The sequence below is a fragment of the Heteronotia binoei genome, chromosome 14 (assembly GCF_032191835.1).
Source record: "Heteronotia binoei isolate CCM8104 ecotype False Entrance Well chromosome 14, APGP_CSIRO_Hbin_v1, whole genome shotgun sequence".
Taxonomy (NCBI): Eukaryota; Metazoa; Chordata; class Lepidosauria; order Squamata; family Gekkonidae; genus Heteronotia; species Heteronotia binoei.
The window spans coordinates 12245100-12265017 of record NC_083236.1 but is presented as its reverse complement, the minus strand read 5'-3'; the positions used below and the strand labels follow the sequence as shown (position 1 = coordinate 12265017).

At 44.0% G+C, this 19918-nt stretch overlaps 1 protein-coding gene across 1 annotated transcript in view; it reads left to right on the top strand.

Annotated features, from left to right (window-relative positions):
• Positions 1-1030: 1030 nt before the first annotated feature.
• Positions 1031-19918, top strand: part of DTD1 (D-aminoacyl-tRNA deacylase 1) — a 34371-nt gene continuing 15483 nt past the window's right edge. The window contains exons 1-4 of the mRNA XM_060254099.1: positions 1031-1183; positions 4734-4824; positions 5358-5593; positions 11588-11685. Coding sequence (XP_060110082.1) covers positions 1141-1183; positions 4734-4824; positions 5358-5593; positions 11588-11685 — 468 coding nt within the window. The 5' untranslated portion in view covers positions 1031-1140. The remainder of the gene's footprint in view (positions 1184-4733; positions 4825-5357; positions 5594-11587; positions 11686-19918) is intronic.

The window sequence follows — 19918 nt, the reverse complement described above, 5'->3', positions numbered from 1 at the left end:
CACTTTGGGGGGTGAGATCACGTAAGAACATAAGAGAAGCCATGTTGGATCAGGCCAATGGCCCATCCAGTCCAACACTCTGTGTCACACAGTGGCAAAAAATTTTATATATACACACACACTGTGGCTAATAGCCACTGATGGACCTCTGCTCCATATTTTTATCTAACCCCCTCTTGAAGGTGGCCATGCTTGTGGCCGCCACCACCTCCTGTGGCAGTGAATTCCACATGTTAATCACCCTTTGGGTGAAGAAGTACTTCCTTTTATCCGTTTTAACCTGGCTGCTCAGCAATTTCATCGAATGCCCACGAGTTCTTGTATTGTGAGAAAGGGAGAAAAGTACCTCTTTCTCTACTTTCTCCATCCCATGCATTATCTTGTAAACCTCTATCATGTCACCCCGCAGTCGACGTTTCTCCAAGCTAAAGAGCCCCCCAAGCGTTTCAACCTTTCTTCATAGGGAAAGTGTTCCAGCCCTTTAATCATTCTAGTTGCCCTTCTCTGGACTTTCTCCAGTGCTATAATATCCTTTTTGAGGTGCGGCGACCAGAACTGCACACAGTACTCCAAATGAGACCGCACCATCGATTTATACAGGGGCATTATACGTAGGGATGCCATCCTCCAGGTGGAGCCGGGGATCCTCTCCAGACTACTGAGATCAGTTCCCCCGGGGGAAACGGCTGCTTTGGAGGGCGCGGTCTACGGCATTGTCGCTGTCCACCCACCCCCAGTCTGCCTGGAGCTGGCAAGCCTAGATCTGCAGCTCTGGGTTGGGAAATGGCGACCTGGGAGCGGGACGCTGGCGAGGGCACAAAGCCACAGAGGCCGCCCTCCACAGCAGCCGTTTCCTCCCGGGGAAACTGATCTCTTGCTTGGAGGTCTCCAGCCACCACCTGGAGACTGACAGTCCACGGGCGCCTCGCTGCCGAGACCCGCTCCGCAATCCCTGTCTGCGCTTCCGGTCCAGAGTCGGCCGCCGGAAGAGGCCGGACTGAGGCCAAGCCCCGCCCAGCGGCGCGAGAGACGGCTGGCTTCCGGGTCAGAGGTCAGAGGAGAGCTCACCTTCCGCTTCCGCCGCTTCCGAGGGCTCCGGCTGCCTGGCCGGCCGGCCTGCCTCTCCGTGGCGACGGCGTCATGAAGGCCATCGTGCAGCGCGTCACCCGGGCCAGCGTGACAGGTGCGCGGGGGCCGCGGCTTGGGCCCGCCAGAGCTGGCTGCAGCCTGGCCTTCCCGAGGCGGGGCGGAGCAGGAGGAGCCTGCGGTAGAGGACGCCCAGCGCTTTCCTTTCCTCCTCAGCACTCCCTGCCCCTGCCACCCAGGCCACTAAAACGCCCTCCTTGCCTGGTGGCGCTTCTTTTTAAAATAGGGTTGCCAAGTCCAATTCAAGAAATATCTGGGGACTTTGGGGGTGGAGCCAGGAGACTTTGGGGTGGAGCCAGGAGACATTAGGGGTGGAGCCAAGATCAAGGCTGTGACAAGCATAATTGAACTCCAAAGGGAGTTCTGGCTATCACATTTAAAGGCACGGCACACCTTTTCAGTGCCTTCCTTCCATAGGAAATAATGAAGGATAGGGGCACCTTCTTTTGGGGCTCATAGAATTGGGCCCCCTGGTCCAATCTTTTTGAAACTTGGGGGGTATTTGAGGGAGAGGCACTGGATGCTATACTGAAAATTTGGTGCCTCTACCCCAAACAACAGCCCCCGCAGAGCCCCAGATACCCACGGATCAATTCTCCATGATTTTCTATGGGAATAAATCTCCGCAGGGAATAACAGTTCCCAGCAGACATTTACCTCCCCTCCCCCCGCTTTCTGACGACCCTGAAGCAGGGGGAGGGCCTCTAAACCGGGGGATCCCCTGCCCCCACCTTGGGATTGGCAACCCTGTTTAAAATAGTGTAGTTTTAAGTTTAAATGTAGGTTGGACATAGAACTGCCGCAGGGATGCTGGATTGTGCGATCTTTCTGTTGAGTGTTCTGTATGAGGCAGTGTTTAGCTGGCGTCTCTCTTGGACAATAGCAGGCATGAAACATGAAGGGCCATTTCACGGGCTACACAAGTAGGAAAACAGATGCCACTCGCTCAGCCAAGGAACTTAAGATGTCAAAGTACTGTGTTGTGGTGCTGCATATGATCCCCAGTGTTGGGTTCTCTCAGTAGCTTGACACATGTTATTTTCTTATCATTGCCAGGTATATGTATGAGGTAAATTCAGTGTCCATGAGGGAGAGCCTTTGACCTTGAACTTTTACTAGGTTTGGGGAATGCAGCAGAGATGAGATATGAAGGCTAGGGAGGGGGTGGGAGAAAGGAAGGAATAAAACCAGTTTGTTTCGGTGGTCTCTTTTTCAGTTCTGCTGATGGAAAACTTGAGAAAATTTGAGGAGTACTAAAAATACCTTACGATTTTTTTTCTGCTGAAAAAGGTGAAATACTTTTTAAGATAAGAGTTTTGCTCACTCGAAATGTATAGCGTGAACATTTTTACGTGACAAATATCTACAACGTTAAGTAATAAACCCCTGTGGTATATTTTTGAACCTATGATATATTTTCAAGGGTATGTTTTGCTTAAGTAATTTTGGCACCAGCTGGTAGACTGTAAGGCATATAGTTGCAGAATTTATTGTTTTATATACATTGAATTTGATGTCCAAATGTGTAATCCTACCAACTGTGACTGTTAGAAAATAACACACTTCTTTAGTGCAGGAAATGTTGCCTAATTCATTTCCCCCTTGTTTTTCAGATGACAAAATGAATCATAGACAATCATAGAAAATACATCAGCTAAAGTAGCATAGGGTGCAGCAGTTTGCAGCTGTCTTCAAATATTGCAGTTTAGAATGTAGAAAACTAAGGCATTTACATGTCAAATTCTATAGATCTGCCAGTTAGTACAATTTTGTATGATAAGTTATAAATCATGCAGATTGTGTCATTAAGGAAGCAAAATAAGTTCGATAGGAATGTGTATCTCCCCCTGCTCTCAATTTCATTTTCTCGGGGAAAACATTTGGGTTTTTTTCCTTCCTCAGGGCTTCAAAATTTCCAGAAATTTTACATTTCTCGGGAGGAGTGAATTAAGTAATACTGCCTTTAAAACTAAAACAAACAAACCCCCACATGGATCCTTTGTCTGGTCTCACAGCAGATATAGTGATTTGTTGTGTATTTTGGTGGGTGGTGAAATATGAGGGCAAAATCCCATTTCATGTCCGCTTTCCCAGGCAATATTTCCTGCCAGTGTTTTGCTCACTTATCTATAACTGGTTGCATCATTTTTGGTTCATGTTCAAAGACAGCTGGAAATGTGTGTTTTTCTGTTGCATCATCTGTGTCCATAGTCATGAAATGCGTTGCTTTGTTTGGAAGTAGAAAGCCACCAGCAAGGGTGCAGATTTGCCTTACAAAAGTAATAGAGAGCCTTGACCTATTAACTGATGTCTATGAGTTGTACTGCTTGCGCGTATACTGTCCGATTTTCAATTTCACCTTTCTATTGTGCTGTGGAAATGAATGCAGTCTGTTTCAGAAGGGCTATTTCTTTGGCATGTTGTATAAAAAGTCATGCATATTTATTAGGGGTTTTTTGTGTGTGTGTGTATGTGCTTGCCTGCCTGCCTGCAAGTCATGAAATAGAGAAGTTGAGAGAACTGATAAGTATGAGTTGATAAGTATGAGGTGTACTGTGTCCTCTGATTATACATAATGCAAATTATATCATAGAGACAAAAACACCATCCAAACAGACTACGTACATGATTCGGACTTACATAAATGTACTTCCAGGATGTGGTAATATACTTTCAGTAGAGTATGTATCAAAAGTCTCACTGATGGTGAACAGAGCAAGAACCTGGAGAATTTTTGGCTGGAACTTTGGGAGGTGTCCTACCTATATTTTACCTCGGAAATGGTTGACTCTGTTCACCATCAGTGGGGTATTTTCACGGTCTTGTTATTTCTGCCTGTTAGTCATAGCTGACTTCTGGCAACCACTAGTGGGGCTTGCTTGGACATTCCAGAAAGGTGGCTTGCTTCCTTGCCCTGGTAGTCCGTGGAGGTCTGCCTGGGCTATCCAGGTCAGGGCTGTTTTTTACACGCGGGATAATTTGTAAAAGATTTCACATCTTTTGATCAAAATCAAATCGGTGCTCAGTGGCCAAGCTAATTCATACTTGATAAAATCTCTCATATAATATTATGTTATGTGTTAGTAAGCGCTTAAGAGAAGGAATAGATATCCACTCATGCTGTTAGATTAATTCAGTAAGGGTACAGACTCCTATTCATTAGATAGACAGTATAGCGGAAGAATGTTGTCAGGTGCTGCACGGCATTGTGGGAGAAGCGTTGCCTGCAGATTGTTTTCCTTTTGTCCAGCTGTTAAGTGTAGGAATACAGGTGTGCTTTAATATATTTGAGAACACATGGCATTCAGAGGATCTGCTACAGACTGACCTATCAGAGCACAAAGTCATTTCAAAGAGCAGTGGTTCTTTTGGCTTATGTGTAAAGAGAATGGCTCTTTTGCATACTTTCAAGGGGAAAGGTTATAAGAAAATACTCTTTTTCCAGAAATAGAATGGGTGTAAGTATAAACCCATGGAAGAATGTTTACAGCTTCACAGTCATTATGATTGCAGGTTATTAGGATTTTGCTTAGGATATGAGAGAAACCCTGCAAGTTTTAATTTTTTTTTAAACCTTCCTTCTACAGTCGGTGGGGAACAGATAAGCTCCATTGGACGAGGCATTTGTGTACTGCTGGGTCTGTCTGTGGAAGACACTCAGAAGGAACTTGAGCATATGTAAGTCGGGACAACACAATTTAACTTATGTTGTATATTCATGCAGGTTCTTCTGCCAGTGTTAACTTTTCAGTTGTAGTGGCTGAATTCTCCACAGGTAATCAGGTTGTGCTGCACAAAATGGTTTTACAAACTTGCCTTGATAAATGATTAGAAACTGGTCTGTGCTGCTGTGTCTACTAGCTTATTGTAAGCAGATCCTATTTATGAAATTTCTTTACTGCTTATGTGTCATGTGAATTCTTATGCTATGGTTCTGTTTATTTCTGGTGGTTCTAGACTTCCGATCTCCTAATGCACTGTTTATTGAATTTCCCGTTTTTGTGATTGCACTGACTTAGTATGTGTAATCTGCCTTGAGTCCCCATGAGAAAGGTGAGCTAATGTTAAATAAACAAATCACCAAAAATGTGAATTCTTCAGGAACATCGGCCTGTTTTTTTTTTAAAAAAACTATACCTTGTTTACTGTTTTCTGGTTGTGTTCTATCCCATTTTGTATGTCAGACCATGTGATTTTATTTCCATGCGTAGGGTTCGAAAGATATTAAACCTCCGTGTGTTTGAAGATGAAAGTGGGAAGCACTGGTCTAAAAGTGTAATGGACAAGCAGTACGAAGTGCTCTGTGTCAGCCAGTTCACTCTGCAGTGTATTCTGAAAGGCAACAAGCCCGATTATCACATGGCAATGCCCGCAGACCAAGCTGAAACTTTCTACAACAGCTTCCTGGAACTGCTCCGCAAAACATACAAGCCAGAGCTCATTAAAGGTGACACAAAATTTGAGTAGCCTAGATAACGGGGGGAAGGAGGATTCTCTGTGTGTCATGAAACAGACTGCCTTTGGGCAGTATTTGTTTTATAGTTTGACCTATCAGTCAATGCAGCAGTTAGATCTTTGTTCCCACAGGTGTGTAGAGAAGGATCAGTGGTTCCAGAGCAAAACATGTAGTTCTCTCGGTCTATTACAAAAGCATTATTGGGATAGTGGGTGGCTCATGCCAGTCATAAATGCAGCAAAATCTGGTCCGTGTGCAAAAAATGTGGGGCACGACAACTGTGACTTCATAAATTAACAGTAAGAAAGCAATCCAGAAGCTACAGTTCATACAGAATGGTGCGGCCAGAGTGTTGACTGGTGTGGCTCATAGGACCCTATCACTCCAGTCTTGTTCCATCTACACTGGCTTCCAGTTTCCTTCTAAGCTCAATTCAGGGTGCTGGTATTGATCTTTAAAGCCCTGAACAGACTGTGACCAACATACCTTAAAGATCACGTTTTCCCATATGAACCTACTCATTCATTCTGGTCATCTTCAGTTTCCCCTGGCATCCAGGGCTACAAGGGTATTGGTCCAAGGCAGGGCTTCCTTGGTAGTGGCACCAAAACGTTGGAACTCCTTTTCCAGGCAAATCATCTGTCTCCCTCTGTCTTTTACTAGTGGGTGACAGCTTTTTTTGTTTTGTTTGGCAAACCCCCAGCAACAGTCATTGGCCTCCTCCCTGGTTCTGATGCGTATGTTTTTGTGTTTATTGGATTATATTGTTTTGAATTGCTCAGATGTTTTAATGTTCTCATGCTTGTCCCTGTGGAAAGGTGGCATAAAAATGTTCTAAATAGATAATATATGGCAGGCATGTCCAACTTCGAACAGGTCGTGATCTATTTTTTCCAGACAAACGTGCTGGTGATCTACCACCATGAAAATTAAGTTTCAAATTAGTTTCAAATTAGATTTTAACTCACCAAAGTTGACGGACAGTGCGTGTGCGCAGAGCGGCGTGCTATTAGGCTGATAAAAATGGTAACGCAGATAAGAAGAGACTTCACACTGGTTCTACTAAAACTATCAGTGTATTTACAAATAGTTACAGATAAGTGCAGTATATTTACAATCCTGAGCTCCAAAGTGCTACGCCAGACAATCATCAATACAGAGAGAGAAAGTAACCTTTCATCCACCAGCTTTTTAAAGTTGGGTGAATATTGCGTGAGGGCCAGTCTCAGGGAATCCTGGAGATGTTCATCTGTCATGTTGGAACGCTGTGTACTCTTTGTCATTTTCAGATGGGAAAACGCAGATTCACACAAATAAGTTGAACCGAAACAGGAGTGTACAGCTTCACTGCATCTTCTCAAGTTGGGAAATTTGTCTCTAGGCACTAGCTTCCAAAATGATTCTTGCTCAGCACGGGTCTTGAGAAAAATGTTATTTTTAAGGGTTACTATTTCATTTTCAAGAGATGCCTTGTTCAGTGAGTAATTTGTACTGATAGCAGCTGCAGTTTCCTTAATGTCCATATCTGCTTTGAATGGGTATGACAAGTACTCCACAACTTTTTCAATTCTTTGGAAGTCACAGAATCTTTTTTTGAATTCCTGGATAACAGAGCAGATTTCTGTCACGTACTTCTCGTTCTGAAAAACAACATTGGAATATTGTCCCAGATGGTCCTGCGTATTAGGAAAATGATCAAAAGTGTTAGTTGCAAGGTCAGTCATCATTAGGTCAAATTTGCTCTTGTAGGATGAAACTCTGCTCATCATCTCGCCAATGCATTTGTTTTTACCTTGTAGTTCAATGTTCATATCATTTAGTTCGCCTGTAAAAGTCAGCGAGAAATGCCAGATCACATAACCACTCCTCATCTTCCAACTCTGCTTTGTCATCTCCCCTCTCCTTCAAAAACCTTCTTATTTCATTCAGCAAATCACAAAATCTTTTCAGAAATTTGTGCTTACTTAGCCATCTTACATCTTTGTGCAAAATGATTTTCGCTGCCCGGATTGAAAAGCCGTCTTTGAAGTGATCTTCCACAAACTGAATTTACAATTTTGAAAGTGATGTCCATGACAGTCTTTGTATTGAGTCTCTTGCTTGCCAAAACTTGCTGGTGAATGATGCAGTGGTAAGAAAGGAAATCTGGAAAGTCGTCATGCTGTCTACAGAGGCCTATGAAACCATTAACTCACCTGTCATTGCTCTTGCTCCATCAGTAGTGATGGAAACAAGTTTATGCAATGGAAGATTACGCTTTGTCACAAAAGAATGGAAAGAGCTGAATATTTCCTGACCGGTAGTTCTCCCTTTTAAAGAAATCATTCCAAGTAGTTCTTTTTTAACACTTAAGTCTTCAAAAACCATCCAGATAAAGACTAGTAACTGGGCTATGTCTCTTATGTCTGTAGATTCATCCAGTTGGAGTGAGAAAGCAACACAAACTGAAACATCCTCCAACAATTGTTCAGTTGTGTCTCCACACATCTTTTCTATTCGCCGCATGACAGTGTTTCTTGACAACTATACATCTTGAACAGCAGCTATGATCTCTTTCTTATTCTTAAATCCTTCAAAAAGATTGTCTGCTGCTTCAAGAAAACAATCTTTTACAAATTCTCCATTGAAAGGTTTGCATTTCTTTGCGATCAGGTTGCTGACCTTGAAGAATGCCATGGTTGCATTGACCGAATGTGACCTTGGCTTCATCATCAACTGTTGCTGTGCAGCCAATTTAGATTTAAGTTCTTTGAGCTTCAGTTTACGAATTTCATTTTTGGGTGGAAAATCAGCATGAAACTTATTGCTATGCAGAGCCTTATAATGATGCTCCAGATTACCCTTTCTGGGCAACGATACAGCAGCATTACAAAGTAGACAACAACACTTGTCTTTCACCATGATGAAGAAGTAGTCCATTTCCCATTCATCATGAAAGTGGTAGGTTTTGCTCTTCTTTGGAACACTCATCTTTGTTATACTGGGGTGGCTGGGGTGCTAAGTTAACACTGGTTGAATCTGTTCAAAAACTGTCACTGTCCCAGAGTATTAAAGATCAACAGGAACTGAAGACCTCTGGATGATGCCAAAACCACACATGCAGTTCTAAAAGTAAAAATAAGAATTCATCATACTGGCACCAATAATCACATACCACCACATCAAACAATCATCAAAAAAACCCCAAGCACCTGTCCAGCAAACCATGAGACCAAGTGGGGCTGGTGATCTACCTCTGACCCCTCTGCAATCTGCTGGTAGATCGCGATCTACCTGTTGGACATACCTGATATATGGCACTTGCTTGGGGTATATCTGCCCTGGAAAGTGCTTTCTCCTGTCCTGGCCTTCAGCCCTGCACTGCCTTCAGTAACCCTTGTAAAATGAAATTGGCTGCGGAATGGAATACACACAGCTTCCTTGTATCATTGTTTCACATCCAGCTATATCCTCGGAGTAACTCTGGCACTGTGTTTATTCCTGGTGTAGAAAAAGGGTGTCTCAATGGAATGCCAAAACATGCACTATTATAAGCTATAGTATAACCTTTTCTGGCTACAGTTTTATCCTGCCTTTCTACCTTAGTATGTTCCTCAGTGAGAAAGCAACCTAGACTCCATACCATGACAGTTTGCAATACGCTTAAAACCAAATGATATAATATCAATAGTCGTTAAAATAATAGAACTGTTCTCCACCCTCCCCCACAGCACCAGTGTACCAGCACAACAGCATCCCTTCCATGACAGCCAAGTCTTTGAGCTAATTCAGAAGACTCCCAAGAAAGTGGTCACTTTTGAGTCCTTTGGGATGACAAAAGAGGTCTTCCTTATGTTCCCAGCTAACAGAATTTCAGTTAAGGCTCGTCCCCTTTGGACGGCCTCTTTTGTGAATCTTGGATATCAGGGCTGAGAAACATGTAGTTTTCCCTTCCTTAGACTGTAGTCCGGAGGTCACAGGGCCTTCAAGGCCAACTACAATATGTGTATATGGCAAAAACATATAAATCCAGACCCCCATCGCTACAAATCTTGTGAGCCAGGAGCCCAGAGTCCGTCATTCATAAGGAATGCATAAAATCTGAGGCGCATAAGAGAAGGAAGAATCCCTTTGTGAAATTCTAAGGAAGTTTCTGATTCTGAAGAGCAGGGAAAAGAAAGCTTGGGGTATTTTTTTTCTCTTCCCTGTTTGGAAGAGAAGAGTTGTCATGTGGCTGGTTGATGACACACTGCCTCAAAATTGTCCATGGTCCCCCCACCTCCATTTTGTCCCTGTAGCAACCTTGTGAGGTAGATTGCTTTGAAAGATTGTGACTGGCCCTGTGTTCCCTGATGAGCTCCATGGCTTGGGGGGAAGGAGGACTTGAACCTGAGTCTCCCAAACCCTAGTCCAACTGTCTAGCCAGTATACCATACTTGCTCTCTTTCTCCCACCAGAAACCCATATTTCCTGAGGACAGAGCAGATGAAAATATGTATATGCAAGTGGTAAATGGTTTCTATCTTGTTAGAAGCAGTGGAATAAGATGGGAGAGGTGAACCTGACACATGAAGCTGCCTCATCCTGTTGGTCCATCAGTCAGTCTAGTCTACTCAGACTGGCAGCAGCTGTCCAGGGTCTCAGGCAGAGGTGTTTATAACTGGAGATGCCGGCGATTGAACTAGGAACCTTCTGCCTGTCAAGCGGACACTCTACCACTGAGCCATGGCACCTCCCCAGACTCTTTATGAAGGTTCTGAGACAGCTGGGTAAATTCCCCATCCCTCTGGTCAAAGGAAGGGGCACGCAGGGGCCATTTTAACACACCACAGAGTTTGGTCTTAACTAGAAAGCCCATTGGTTCATGTTCTACCCTACACGAGCAGTCAGCCAGTAAAAAAGCTTGCTGAGCCACAAACCGCGTGCTGCGAGTTGACATGTGACACCCAGACAGTGATGTGTGCATAAGAACATAAGAGAAGCCATGTTGGATCAGGCCAACGGCCCATCAAGTCCAACACTCTGTGTCACACAGTGGCAAAAAATTTTATATACACACATACACTGTGGCTAATAGCCACTGATGGACCTGTGCTCCATATTTTTATCTAAACCCCTCTTGAAGGTGGCTATACTTGTGGCCGCCGCCACCTCCTGTGGCAGTGAATTCCACATGTTAATCACCCTTTGGGTGAAGAAGTACTTCCTTTTATCCGTTTTAACCTTTCTGCTCAGCAATTTCATCGAATGCCCACGAGTTCTCGTATTGTGAGAAAGGGAGAAAAGTACTTCTTTCTCTACTTTCTCCATCCCATGCATTATCTTGTAAACCTCTATCACGTCACCCCGCAGTCGACGTTAAATGATAAGTTTAAACTTTCTGCCATATGGCAGCTTTTAAAACGGGATAATCTGAGGCATCAAAAATAGCAAAAAAAAAAAAAATTGTGTTTGTTATCCTGCTTGAATGGAAAGAAATAACTAGAGAAAGGATTGAGATCTTGATTGGCAGCACAAAGATATGGTTGGATCTTACGGTCTTTTGAAATGGGTTGCACCGGATAGTGCTTAATCCATTTCTGAAGCATCAGATGCCTGTCAGCTGTGTCAAGGGCTTCAGTGCAGCCCCATTTATAGTTGTTGTTCTGCAGATAACAATCTGCTTTGAGTGACAGATGAAGCTTTTTTGTTTTGACAGTTGTGTCAAAATGAAACGTTCCCTCCGAACAATCACATCATATGGGGTATTTAGAATGCCTGGAAAAGCTACTGAACCAAAACTCTGGGGGGAGGGCTGCATTAAAGGCCAGTCTCTCAAATCCAGACTCCCCGTCTTTCTCAGGAAAGTGAAGTTAAATCTCAAAGAGGGGTTTTAGTCAGAGCGGGGGGGGGGGGGGTGCAAAGCTGTGGCCAAACTGCCTTCCTAAAATAGGAAAGGAGGAAAACAAAAAGTTCTCCTTGGTCTAAGCAAGGCTCTCCTTCCCCTCTCCCCTTTCTTCTTTTCAGATGGCAAATTTGGCTCACACATGCAGGTACATATCCAGAACGACGGGCCCGTGACCATAGAACTAGAGTCTCCTGCAGCTCCCATTGATTCTAAGCAGGTAAGATGCATACCGCTTCCCCTGATCTGTATAGATATTGCTGATGAAATAATAGAAGGGTTATGGCTCAGTGCCAGAGCACACACTTTGCATGCAAGAGGTCTCAGGCAGTCAGCTGAAACCTCTAAGCTAAGTTAGTGCGTGAGCTGGCTCTCAGGTTGTTAGCCTCTGGCTCACACATTTTTGTCTTAGCTCAGGAAAAGTAGCCCTAGAGCAAACTGATCTCTGCAGTGGCTCACAACTTCAATGTCAGCAGCTCACAAAGTAGAATTTTTGTTTGGAAGACTCTGCAGGTTAGAGGGAGCCTTGGTCTAAGGTTCAGTCCCCAACATCTGTAGTTAAAAGGATCGTGCAGCGGGTGACCTGGAGATGGCTGCACATCCTGGGAAGAGTAGACAGGACTGATCTGGATAGACCAGTGGTCGGTCTGAGTATAAAGTGACTTCCTAGATGTATTCAGAATGGATTCTCAGCTGTTTTTCTCTGTCCCTTTTGCTGATAGAGTTCGGAGCGCTTTATCTTCAGTTATGCTACCCTTGGCATATATTCAATATGGTGCAAACAGAGACCTGCAAGAAATTCATAGTGGAGAGGAAATCCTACCTGCTCTTGCTGGTCCCCATTTCCTCCTACTGCTGCCTCCCCCCCCACACACACACACACTGATATTCATTTCCCACTGTCCTCCTTCCTTCACACTGCTGCTCCTCTCCTCTCCTCGTTTGATTGTGTCTTCCTTCCTTTGCCACCTCCATCACTTGCCTGCCCATTGCTTCCTTCTTGATTGCCTCTCTTTTCCTCACTGGCTCAACTGCTGCATCTTCCCAGTTCACTCTGTGAGTTGCTGCTTCTGTGGCCACCTCAGTTTCCCTTCACTGTCTCCTCTCATTGTCTTTCCCACCTGTACCTTCCTCTTCACTTCTCCTGATGGCAACTGTGCCCACCTTCAACAGTGTTTGTGAAATTACTGGGCAACACTCAAAATGGCAGTAGATACCAGTTTTCCACCCAGTATGATGAAATGCTGAGGTTTTACAAAATCGTGTTCACTTTTTCCCCTTTTCTGAGATTGTTCTGCAAGCCTAGGAGTTCTCCCTGGTTTGCTGGCAACATTTCTTTTTGTACAGGGCATGCCCTGCAGATTTTTTGATCTGCATTCTGGGTCCATGTTCAAAATTAGGTCCCTTGATTAACCTTGTCACATACAGGGGGAAGCTGAGAATTCAGTGTAATATATCTGATTATTTCAAAATATTCAATTTATTAGCCACCAGATTGCAGGAAAGAACAGCTTGCATGATATCAAGCTGGTTATGTTTAGTCTGGAGAGGGGACAACTGGGAGATGATATGGTCACCATCTTTAAGTACTTGTAGGGCTGTCATATAAAGGATGGTGGGGAATTGTTTTCTGTGGCCTCAAGATCAGACCAGAAGCAACAGGTTTGTGGTCAGTCAGCAATTTTTCTCCAGGCCAGTTTTGCCAGGGATCATGGAGAATCTTTCTTTCTTTCTTTCTTTCTTTCTTTCTTTCTTTCTTTCTTTCTTTCTTTCTTTCTTTCTTTCTTTCTTTCTTTCTTTCTTTCTTTCTTTCTTTCTTTCTTTCTTTCTTTCTTTCTTTCTTTCTTTCTTTCTTTCTCTCTTTCTCTCTTTCTCTCTTTCTCTCTTTCTCTCTTTCTCTCTTTCTCTCTTTCTCTCTCTCTTTCTTTCTCTCTCTCTTTCTTTCTCTCTTTCTCTCTCTCTTTCTCTCTCTCTTTCTCTCTCTCTTTCTCTCTCTCTCTCTTTCTTTCTCTCTCTCTTTCTTTCTCTCCCTCCCTCTCTCCCTCTCTCTCTCTCTCTCTCTCTCATATTCTATCTCTGTCTCTTTCTCTCTCTCCCTCTCTCTCTCCCTCCCTGTGATTCTGGAAAATGCCGAATATTTCAGCAGTCAACTACCTATGCTCTTCCTGAGTTACATGTTTTCAAATAAAGACCTGTGCTTGAGAGATACCGAGTCCTCAGAGAGGTTTCCTGTTGTAATGCCAGATAATGCCATTGCCATAACAGCATGGTTGTGCTTAGCAGGGAGCCAAGGCACTTGATTCATTTCAAGCATCACAACCAAGTGTTGTTAAAGGAGCTTAACTATGGGTGATGTCAGCCATGGTGTGCTACTTCAGGCAATTGATGTTCCCAATTAGAAACTGGTTTGCTGTGGGTTTGTAAACCATGGTTTACACTCATTGTGATTTGGTGCAACATCTGAATTAACACATCATAGTTATAGCTGTTTTCTTGCTGCTGCAGCTAGATAGAGGAATTCTAATTTGAAGGAAAATGAAAGCAGACAAGCAGCTCTATACCCAGTTCGTAGTACGTATGTTTGGAAGCTCAAGGTTTTTGTGTGATATCTGAAACGACCCTCTGTGTGGGGCTTTGGAATGATCGAAAACCGCCCCAGTGACTGGTTCAGATGTCAGCTTTATGTTCAAACTCAGAAGAAGTTGCTAAATTCTCTTTTTGATCAGTCATGGTTCTTGTTTCTATCGTGTGGAGAATTGGTGTATGATCAGAGGATACTGACAGGATTATTGCCCAGAACTAGCTGCCTTTCTGTCAGCAGCAGAGACCTGCCGGGATTTTCTGTTAACAAATGTTGGTATTTGCTCTAACAGCAAAGCCATTACTCCCATCCTGTTTTGTCTTCATTGCTGTTGCACTGTATGGTTTGCTGATATTTTGACCTGTTGACGACCACCAGTCCGAAACAATGAGCTTGATGGCAGTGTGCTTGAGATTTTCCTATGTGTGCCCACGTGCAAAATGTACTTGGGGAATCGAAACAGGGCTGTGTGAAAGGAAAGCAGCGCATGGAGGATGGCGGGGGGGAACCCTCTTTGGATGGAGTGTCAGTGAACTGTCAGGTTACCATGATGATGTTTCTTAAAAGCCTGCCTACGAGGTCATAGACGCATCTACTGCTGTTCATCCGTATTCCAGTGGTCGACTAGGAAGGCTTCAGAAACTGTAGAGACTCCGTGCTGCTTCTGCGGCCTTGTCTCTGTTGGGTTTTCTGATGCAACTTCACTTCCTGTTGTCATGAGTTAATTAAATGTATGTATATGCATGCTGATGCTTAGCCAGTGACAGATAGAGCCAATGAGAATGTTTGCACGTATTTCCCGCTCAGGCTAGGTGTCAATCTGTATAGTGACCATTGAAGCAATGCCCTAATTGGCTAATCCATATTTGGGAGGTGGTCTGGGGGAAACCATTTGGTCAGTTTTATTTCCTTTTGTGTAAAGCCCTCAGATCTCCATGCAGTTAGAGTTTGGACTCGAGAGAGTCGAGATGTAGCTTAGAAGCTGGAAAGGATATTGAGTCCTTCTTTGTTTTCTCCAACCCAGTAACCCTTTCCTCATAGAAAAGTAAACTACTTTTATTCTTAAGCTAAAACATGTGCCTGGCTTGTTTATCTTTGTGGTTCTCTCCACACAACTCTGCGAAAGTATCTCTAAACGCTAACAGTCTCAGGATCAAGTTATGCCGTCTAACCAGCGGTAGTAGCAGGACTCTCTTGCAAGATGCTGCCCATATTCTCCAGATCCCAATTCTGCCAGTATTTCTGGAAGGGGGAATGACTACTTGAGCGTTGCATAATTTTTCAAGTGAAGTGTTTGTTCCATTAAAGGGTCTGAATGATTCAGGCGACGCTAGGTGTCAGTCAAGCGCCATGACATTTCGCTCTCCCGCCTTTGCTAGTCCTGCTTGCACCAACCGTGGTTGTATCAGCATTAAAGCACCTTTGCCTCCATTCGTTTTGAGACGGTGTCATTTTTGATTGGTTGCTCATTTTCTGTGCGTTTGTACTGCCTAGGCGTAGAGAGGAACTACATAAGAGCAGCAATGAAAAAGCTGCTGCACAGGTCTGCAGCACTTACGGGCAAGTGAGTTGACCCAATTTGCTTTTTTATTTTATTTTTTATTTATTTATGACTTATATCCCGCCCTTCCCACCAAGGTGGCTCAGGGCGGCTCACAACACATGGAATCCAACATAACAAAATTAAGTTTAGGCATTTACACAATTAAGACATTTAAAATATAAAAACATTAAAACAAGGCAAAGCAAAGCATTAAAACAAAGCAGAAATCTAATAGAGCTACACTTAGTTTCCTACGCCAGATTAGTTGTAGGCCAGCCGGAAGAGGGTTGTCTTACAGGCCCTGCGGAACTGAGCAAGGTCCCGCAGGGCCCTCACCTCTTCCAGCAGCTGGCTCCACCAGGAAGGGGCCATTACAGAGAAAGCCCTATCCCTGGTAGATTGCAGGCTTGTGGCCATGCTTACCTCAGTGGACAGGGGGGACCTTTTGCAGGGGGTGTGTGAGTGGAATGTCTATCTCCCGTGGGAGAGAGCGGTTGAGGGATGTGAATAATTCACTTAAATTTTCACAAGACTTCAGTCTTGCCTTTGGCACAGACTTACCCCATTGATACAAAACTCAATAAAAGCAGTAAGAGTGGAATGGAATAATTAACCTATAAAGTCCCACTTCAAAGCTCAGCTTAGCTGTGGTCTTGGCAGGATGACCTTGGACCTTGAGCGGTTCTCTCATTTGCCCTAAAGATAAAAATACATTCAGATGAAGGATACTGAAAGAATGGGTGCTTAGGAAAGTCACTGTATACTGCAGGGATCCTCGGGGCAGTGTTTGGGGATGTGTTTCCTGGTGTCTACATTTCCCTCCCAAAGCAAAGAGCCGGTCATGACTTTCCTATGCTGCGGGTGCCTTCAAGGTCACTAAAGGACAAATTGCTGGATCCTGAACAGTATCTCCGCGGTTCTTTTTGGCCTCATTTGTGAAGCCTCCCCTGGGAGTCTAGTAACCCTTCTGCAGTTATATCCCGTGCATGGCTTTAAATCGCAGCTATTGTGCCTATGATTAAAAAAGCTTCATTGAGAAGTACTTTAAGATAACAGAAGTATCTGAGAAGTGTGAAAAGTCCACACACTGTCATAATTCTGGTCTTGGGTCAAGCATCAAACGTAGCTTGATAGCAAACATAGTTATTGGAAAGGCTGAAGAGTCAAATTGCAACTTCTGCGGTCTCCTCTCTGCTAGGGAATATAAAAGTGACGTCCCAGTTTTATCATCCGTTCAGGAGGACCTGGGCTTTCCTTCGTCCGTGAGTTAGTGATGGAGGCTTTCCTTCTTCCCAGGAGGTGTGAGGAGGGAAGTATCTTGTTTGACTCCTCATTTCCAAAGGCTAGAAAAGGTTGGGAGGGGGCCTTGGCTAGCTTTCCATATACAGCGATTTTGATGTAGGGGGGTGTTGAAAAATCCATTCCCCATATCACCAAATTCTGAAATAATTCCTATTATTTGACCCCAGGCAAATAGTATCATATATATTCTAGGATTCAGATGGGTGGCCATGTTGGCTTGAAGCAATAGAGGCAAGTTTGAGTCCAGCGAACTCAAACTTTGTTCTGTATATCCTTGGAATAGCAGAGTGTCGTGGACCGCTCACCTCTCCCCATTCCTTAGCGTGTCATTGGTTAGCAAGAGCCGCCCTAAGGGAAGGCTGCCTATTCTGGAGCCCTGCGGCAGTCGAAGGCAGTCACAGCAGCGCCACCTGGCTTCCACCTGCCAGAACCACAGTCCTCTCCAAATAGAAATCTGCTCTCCTGGGCCACCCAGGCCTGACACCTGCTTGTAGCAGGAATCAGGCAGTTCTTCCTTGCATCCCTGCATCCGCTCCTGGGAAATGTTGGGTGGAAGAGGGTCGGGCTCAAAGAATGCTTAACGCGACTCCCTTTAGAAAGGGCATTTTTGAAAATAGTTTGTTACCTTGTTTGATTTTGTTTATTTTTTGTTTGTTTCAATATTGTGTCTCCAGGCTGTCCATGGTGTTCCAGGGCAAAAGCTAAAGAGTAGAACTGTTCACATTTTTAGCTGCCCTTACTAAGCAAGCAGAGAGGGTTTTTTACTCCCATTGTCATTGAAAGAGATCCTGAAATTGGCGTATAGGAGAAAACAGATACTTTTGTATTTCTTTAATTATTTTTTTCCTTGTGCCTTTGCTGCTTTCCTATCCCTCTACTGAAATATCTAATAGATGTTCAGCTGGTATTATGCTGAATGTTTTTGTATTGTTATTTCTGTAATTTTCTTTTGGGGTTTGTTTGACCCAGCTAGTAAAATACCTTTTTGGGGGAGGTTCTGTCTAGAGCTGAATTTCCCAGTGGTGCCAAGGAGGGCAGGATTGGCTGCAGGAGTAGGTGGGCTTGCCACCAGCATGGCAGTTCAGGGGTCTACATTGCACGGCTGTCAAAAGCAGCACATGACTAAGGCTCCTCTTCACGTGGATGTGGGATTAAATCCCATCCAATTAAGTCAGACTTCCTTCTGAATAAACACATCTAGGAGTTGGACTTTTGTGTTGTGTTTTTTTTTTTCCTTGAATGGTAGGAAAATATTCTCCTAGTTTTGCAGCGCTGAAGTGAATATATGTGAAGCTGCCTAATCCTGAATCAGACCATCAGTCCATCAAAGTCAGTCTTGTCTACTCCGACTGAGAGCGGCTCTCCAGGGTCTCAGGCAGAGGTCCTTCACATCGCCTACTATCTGTTCTTCTTTAACTGGAGGTGCTGGGGATTGAACCTGGGACCTTCTGCATGCCAAACAGATGCTGTTACTGACCCAAATATCTCTGAGCAAACATGGGTTGATTACTTCTCTAACATTTTTGCTGCTCCATGTGTATCCCCTCCTATCTTAGCAAACCTCTCAGTTACTGATATGCCGGTCTGGCCTCCAGTAACTCTAGAGGAAATCAGTGAGTTATTGAAGGATTTAAAAGTGGGTAAAGCACCTGGCCCTGATGGCCTTCCCGCTGAGGTATTCACAAAGTTTGCCGATTGGTGGCTCTTGCCCCTTGCAAAATTGTTCTCTTTTATCGATCTGCATGGCTCCATCCCTGACTCTTGGCTTGACTCTATAATTATTCCAATATACAAAAAGGGGGGGTTGGAGTTACCAGAAAATTAGTTTATTATCTATAGTGGGCAAACTGTATGCAAAACATTTAGAACTCCGATTAACTGACTGGATGCGCCTAGGCAACATCATAGGTCCTGAACAGATTGGTTTCTCCAAAGGCAAATCTGCTATGGATCACTGCTGCACTCTGGCCTTCCTTGCTGAAAAATATATGCATACCGGGTCAAAAAAATTATACGCTGCCTTCATCGATTTGAAGGGTGCTTTTGATTCAATAGATAGAGCCCAACTATGGATCAAGCTAGGTCACCTCGTCTGCTGTTTCTCTTGAGGAAACTTCATTCTAATACCTTTTGCCAAGTGAAATTTTCTTCTAGCGGCGGCCAAACAGATGCTCTACCACTAAGCCGCAGCCCCTCTCCAGTGGGATGGGGTTCTTTCAGGAGCAAGCATTTTTTATCCCATTGAAGCTTCCTGTGATTTACATGCTTTGTGACTCCAACCCTATGTTGGTTGCTGTCGCTACGAGGACAGAAAAACTGTTCTCTGTGGATATGCTTTGTTCATTCTTTTAATCAAGCTTTATCGCTCCCCTGAAACATAATTTGTTCTTCCGTTCCCCCCTCCCCTGCCCTCGAGTCCTGATTTGAAAATAATTTAAAAATCTTCATGTCTCTTCTGGAGGCTGGATCTGTGAAGAGAATCTGGAAGATTGATATGGTGCCCCTCGGAGAGAAGAAAAACCTCTTTTGGGACTGCTTGTACTAGGAAATGTACCGTACTCTTTTAATAGCCTACCTAGAAAAAGACTATTGTGTTTAATTTTTAATGCCTAGTCTGTAATAGAAGTCCTGAATTGATCCCATTTGTTTGGCTAGTGTCCGTCTGGAAATCAATTATTTGCTATTTCAGACCTGTCCTTTGGAATTGGATGCTCTGCCCTGGGAGAATAAGGAGGACAGTTAAAGGAGTCTGTTGTCCATTGAAGAGCTGCATCTGTGGCTAAATTTGGAGCAGGAATGTAATTTTAATGATGCGGACACGCTGCCTGTTAGCTGTGTTCTGTGGAGGTTAAAAGGGAGGATTTGTTCCCTTGCATTTACAGAGAGACTGGAGGATCTTGGTACTCACTCACTGCTTTGCCCTGTCATCCTTCGTTTCCTGACATGGCTTCTGGAAGGGATTTTCCTACCGAGAACCAAGAGGCCTTGGTGTAATGAACGTTTCTGTGGTCCATTCATATCAACAAT